The 5,428-nt window shown below is 36.7% G+C and overlaps 1 protein-coding gene across 1 annotated transcript in view; it reads right to left on the bottom strand.

Annotated features, from left to right (window-relative positions):
• Nucleotides 1-5,428, bottom strand: part of EYA3 (EYA transcriptional coactivator and phosphatase 3) — a 100,638-nt gene that overhangs the window by 26,565 nt on the left and 68,645 nt on the right. Inside the window, exons 9-11 of the mRNA XM_014546752.1 lie at nt 4,609-4,844; nt 2,700-2,709; nt 1,732-1,881 (exon numbers count right to left, since the gene is read on the bottom strand). Of these exons, the coding sequence (XP_014402238.1) occupies nt 1,732-1,881; nt 2,700-2,709; nt 4,609-4,844 (396 nt within the window). The remainder of the gene's footprint in view (nt 1-1,731; nt 1,882-2,699; nt 2,710-4,608; nt 4,845-5,428) is intronic.

Raw genomic sequence — 5,428 nt, 5'->3', positions numbered from 1 at the left:
CTTTCACAGGGGTCGCCTAAGACCATCGGAAAACACATATATAATTACATATTGTTTTTGTGATTAATCACTATGCTTTAATTATGTTCAATTTGTAACAATGAAATTGGGGGTCACCACAACATGAGGAACTGTATTAAAGGGTCGTGGCATTAAGAAGGTTGAGAACCACTGCTATAAGGATATAATCAACGAAATCGTTTCTTGAACAAAATAAAGTACACGGGGGAATAAAAAAAAGAGATGGAGGAATTTATAGATTAAAAGAGTCAAAATACGTATCTTCCAATCACAATGTATGGATTTTACTTAGATCCTAATTTAAACAAACTGTAAAAAGAAAAACAAAATAATATTTATGAGAAAACAGGAAATATGAATACCTCTTGGTACTTTATGATATTAAGAAATTATTGCTGAATTATTGTAGATGGGATAATGAAATTGTGGTCATGTTGAGCATTTATCTTTTAGAATGATGTCTAGAATTTAGAGAGGGAATTGGATGAAGTATAGTTGAAAAAAAGTTTGCCTATGAGCTGTTATTGTTGAAGATGGATGTTGGATACATAAGGGTTCACTATACTACTCTGACAACGTCTGTCTATTTGAAATTCTTCATTATTCAAAAGTTAACATTGTTATGAAGAACGAAGAGATTTAGAGAAACGAAATCAAAACTAAAGCATCATTACACATAATTATTTCAAAGTTACGTAATTTTGTATGTCCATCTGTATGTCCATTACTTAGAAGACTGGTAAAGGCACACAGAAAACTGCTTTAGTTGATGTAGAGCACTATTTTTAAAAATGCATCAGAGCTAATAACAATAACAGTAATTCCTCAAGTGATATGATATGACAGCAAACTTTAAATGAGTGAAATACAGGGGAAGACAACTATCACTATCATCAAATTTTCATGAAAATTAGTGATAAATAAAAAGTATGGCCCAGCCAGTGTGGCTCAGTGGTTGAGATTCAACCTGTGAACCAAGAGATCATGGTTTAATTCCTGGTCAGACACATTCCCCGGGTTGTGGGCTCAATCCCGGTAGAGGGCATGCAGGAGGCAGCCAATCAATGATTCTCTCTCATCACTGATGTTTCTCTTCTTCTCTGAAATCAATAAAAAAAAATGTATTTTTAAAAGTGTATGCATATGTTTATTGAATGTGTCAGGGTTTGTTTGTTTTTAACCTGGACATCATAATCCATTGAAACATTTCAAAGCTAAACGCACAGATCTAAATTCGTAGGTCAAATTTCATGTGTTTCTTTAGCTTTTCTTAGAATCTTAAAGGGATCCATGACACAGAAAAAGTTAAGAACTACTGCTCTGAAGCTGAGCAGAAGTCCAAAATATTCAGACTAAAACTGGAATCCTCCAACTTTTATAAAATGTGCCATGAAGTTCCCTGTGACAATCGTGTTAGAGCTATAGAAGGGGGGTGGGATGAAGTAGGAGTCATAAATACAGTCTTTTCATTCTTGGCACTTTTCTGTTTACAGCATCAGGTATTACATTCAGCCTGCCAATGACTTGTTACAGTCTGGCTTCAATGTTTATATACTCCTGAGAGGGAAAACAAATAGCATGGTAACAGTAACTTAGACCAAAACAAAATAATCGTCACCATCACCTGTCAGATGAAGTGCCCTTAAAGCCAAAGTTTTTAGAGCTGTGGTGCTTACCAGAGGAAAGTCTCTGTGCTGCAGGCGCAGGTACCATGACACTAGGCTTCTCCGTCTGGTATGTGGTTGCTGCTAATGTGCTACTCTCAGCATCATTGTTAGTTTGGCCTGTGACTCCAAAGCTGGAGCTGGGGTAGCAGGCCTGGTACTGACTCTGACCAAGGATAGTATAGGTGGGATAGTCCTGTAGATCAAAGGGGTTAAGGGAGAAAAATAAGACTTTTAGATACAGCAAAACATTAATTTCAATGTGAAATTTCTAAGGAAATTCTCATGTCCTTCTTATTCATAATTATTTTCCTTAATCATTAAATTGGCTTCTTCTTCATCTTCAGCTTAAAGAAATGATTTTCAAAATGCATTCTGTTGGAAACCTACGAGTCAAGAGGAGATGCCTCATGGCTGTCTGGAATGGGGAAGGCTGAGAGGGAAAGGTCCCATGCACTCTACACATAATGTCCCTTTTTCTAAATATAATAGCTCTCTCTCTCTCTCTCCTTCCTATTTTATGTATTGAATTTCTAGATAAATATCTGCATGGAATTCTTGAAGAAAGATCTACTCTTTAAGTAGTTTATAAGCCACCTGGCCAGCATGAACCAGGAGGTCACGGTTCGATTCCCCGTCAGGGCACATGCCCAGGTTGTGGGCTCTGTCCCCAGTGTGGGGCATGCAGGAGGCAACCAGTCATTGATTCTCTCTCATCACTGATGTTTCTATCTCTCTCTCCCTCTCCCTTCTTCTCTGAAATCAATTAAAAAAAAAAAAGTTTATGAACCACTGCACTAGATGGTAGTGCTTCTAAGGACAGAAGACCTTAAACAAAAAAGATCACAAATCCTACATTAAAGTTTCCCAGTTTAACAACTTTCTTTCTAAAATAATCAATGTTTCTTTAGAATATTCAAAGGGAACTTTTGCTGGTGTCACGAGCACATACATGTCAAAACTTATCAAACTGTACAATTTAAATCTGTAAAGTTTATTATATGTCAATTACACCTTAATAAAGCTGTTAAAAAATGGGTATGATGTATAGCTCAAAAACACACCTTAAAAAATTTCATCTATACTGAAGTTGATAAGAAACAGAAAGACGCTAACTGATCAGGAAGAGGGAGGCACATATTGCCTCTAGTTGAAAAAGACTGCTTTAGATCCATTTACTAATGTACAATAACATACACAAGGCAGCAGGCTATGTTAAACTACCCTATAAGGCAGCAGTTCTCAACCTGTGGGTTGAGACCCCTTTGGGGGTCGAACGACCCTTTCACAGGGGTCACTAAGACCATCGGAAAACACATATATAATTACATATTGTTTTTGTGATTAATCACTATGCTTTAATTATGTTCAATTTGTAACAATGAAATTGGGGGTCACAACATGAGGAACTGTATTAAAGGGTCATGGCATTAGGAAGGTTGAGAACCACTGCTATAAGGATATAATCAACGAAATCGTTTCTTGAACAAAATAAAGTACACGGGGGAATAAAAAAAAGAGATAGAGGAATTTATAGATTAAAAGAGTCAAAATACGTATCTTCCAATCACAATGTATGGATTTTACTTAGATCCTAATTTAAACAAACTGTAAAAAGAAAAACAAAATAATATTTATGAGAAAACAGGAAATATGAATACCTCTTGGTACTTTATGATATTAAGAAATTATTGCTGAATTATTGTAGATGGGATAATGAAATTGTGGTCATGTTGAGCATTTATCTTTTAGAATGATGTCTAGAATTTAGAGAGGGAATTGGATGAAGTATAGTTGAAAAAAAGTTTGCCTATGAGCTGTTATTGTTGAAGATGGATGTTGGATACATAAGGGTTCACTATACTACTCTGACAACGTCTGTCTATTTGAAATTCTTCATTATTCAAAAGTTAACATTGTTATGAAGAACGAAGAGATTTAGAGAAACGAAATCAAAACTAAAGCATCATTACACATAATTATTTCAAAGTTACGTAATTTTGTATGTCCATCTGTATGTCCATTACTTAGAAGACTGGTAAAGGCACACAGAAAACTGCTTTAGTTGATGTAGAGCACTATTTTTAAAAATGCATCAGAGCTAATAACAATAACAGTAATTCCTCAAGTGATATGATATGACAGCAAACTTTAAATGAGTGAAATACAGGGGAAGACAACTATCACTATCATCAAATTTTCATGAAAATTAGTGATAAATAAAAAGTATGGCCCAGCCAGTGTGGCTCAGTGGTTGAGATTCAACCTATGAACCAAGAGATCATGGTTTAATTCCTGGTCAGACACATTCCCCGGGTTGTGGGCTCAATCCCGGTAGAGGGCATGCAGGAGGCAGCCAATCAATGATTCTCTCTCATCACTGATGTTTCTCTTCTTCTCTGAAATCAATAAAAAAAAATGTATTTTTAAAAGTGTATGCATATGTTTATTGAATGTGTCAGGGTTTGTTTGTTTTTAACCTGGACATCATAATCCATTGAAACATTTCAAAGCTAAACGCACAGATCTAAATTCGTAGGTCAAATTTCATGTGTTTCTTTAGCTTTTCTTAGAATCTTAAAGGGATCCATGACACAGAAAAAGTTAAGAACTACTGCTCTGAAGCTGAGCAGAAGTCCAAAATATTCAGACTAAAACTGGAATCCTCCAACTTTTATAAAATGTGCCATGAAGTTCCCTGTGACAATCGTGTTAGAGCTATAGAAGGGGGGTGGGATGAAGTAGGAGTCATAAATACAGTCTTTTCATTCTTGGCACTTTTCTGTTTACAGCATCAGGTATTACATTCAGCCTGCCAATGACTTGTTACAGTCTGGCTTCAATGTTTATATACTCCTGAGAGGGAAAACAAATAGCATGGTAACAGTAACTTAGACCAAAACAAAATAATCGTCACCATCACCTGTCAGATGAAGTGCCCTTAAAGCCAAAGTTTTTAGAGCTGTGGTGCTTACCAGAGGAAAGTCTCTGTGCTGCAGGCGCAGGTACCATGACACTAGGCTTCTCCGTCTGGTATGTGGTTGCTGCTAATGTGCTACTCTCAGCATCATTGTTAGTTTGGCCTGTGACTCCAAAGCTGGAGCTGGGGTAGCAGGCCTGGTACTGACTCTGACCAAGGATAGTATAGGTGGGATAGTCCTGTAGATCAAAGGGGTTAAGGGAGAAAAATAAGACTTTTAGATACAGCAAAACATTAATTTCAATGTGAAATTTCTAAGGAAATTCTCATGTCCTTCTTATTCATAATTATTTTCCTTAATCATTAAATTGGCTTCTTCTTCATCTTCAGCTTAAAGAAATGATTTTCAAAATGCATTCTGTTGGAAACCTACGAGTCAAGAGGAGATGCCTCATGGCTGTCTGGAATGGGGAAGGCTGAGAGGGAAAGGTCCCATGCACTCTACACATAATGTCCCTTTTTCTAAATATAATAGCTCTCTCTCTCTCTCTCCTTCCTATTTTATGTATTGAATTTCTAGATAAATATCTGCATGGAATTCTTGAAGAAAGATCTACTCTTTAAGTAGTTTATAAGCCACCTGGCCAGCATGAACCAGGAGGTCACGGTTCGATTCCCCGTCAGGGCACATGCCCAGGTTGTGGGCTCTGTCCCCAGTGTGGGGCATGCAGGAGGCAACCAGTCATTGATTCTCTCTCATCACTGATGTTTCTATCTCTCTCTCCCTCTCCCTTCTTCTCTGAAATCAATTAAAAAAAAAAAA

The sequence above is a fragment of the Myotis brandtii genome, unplaced genomic scaffold, assembly GCF_000412655.1.
Source record: "Myotis brandtii unplaced genomic scaffold, ASM41265v1 scaffold456, whole genome shotgun sequence".
In the NCBI taxonomy this organism is placed as follows: Eukaryota; Metazoa; Chordata; class Mammalia; order Chiroptera; family Vespertilionidae; genus Myotis; species Myotis brandtii.
The sequence above is the reverse complement of the archived record's forward strand: the minus strand, read 5'-3'. Positions and strand labels throughout refer to the sequence as shown.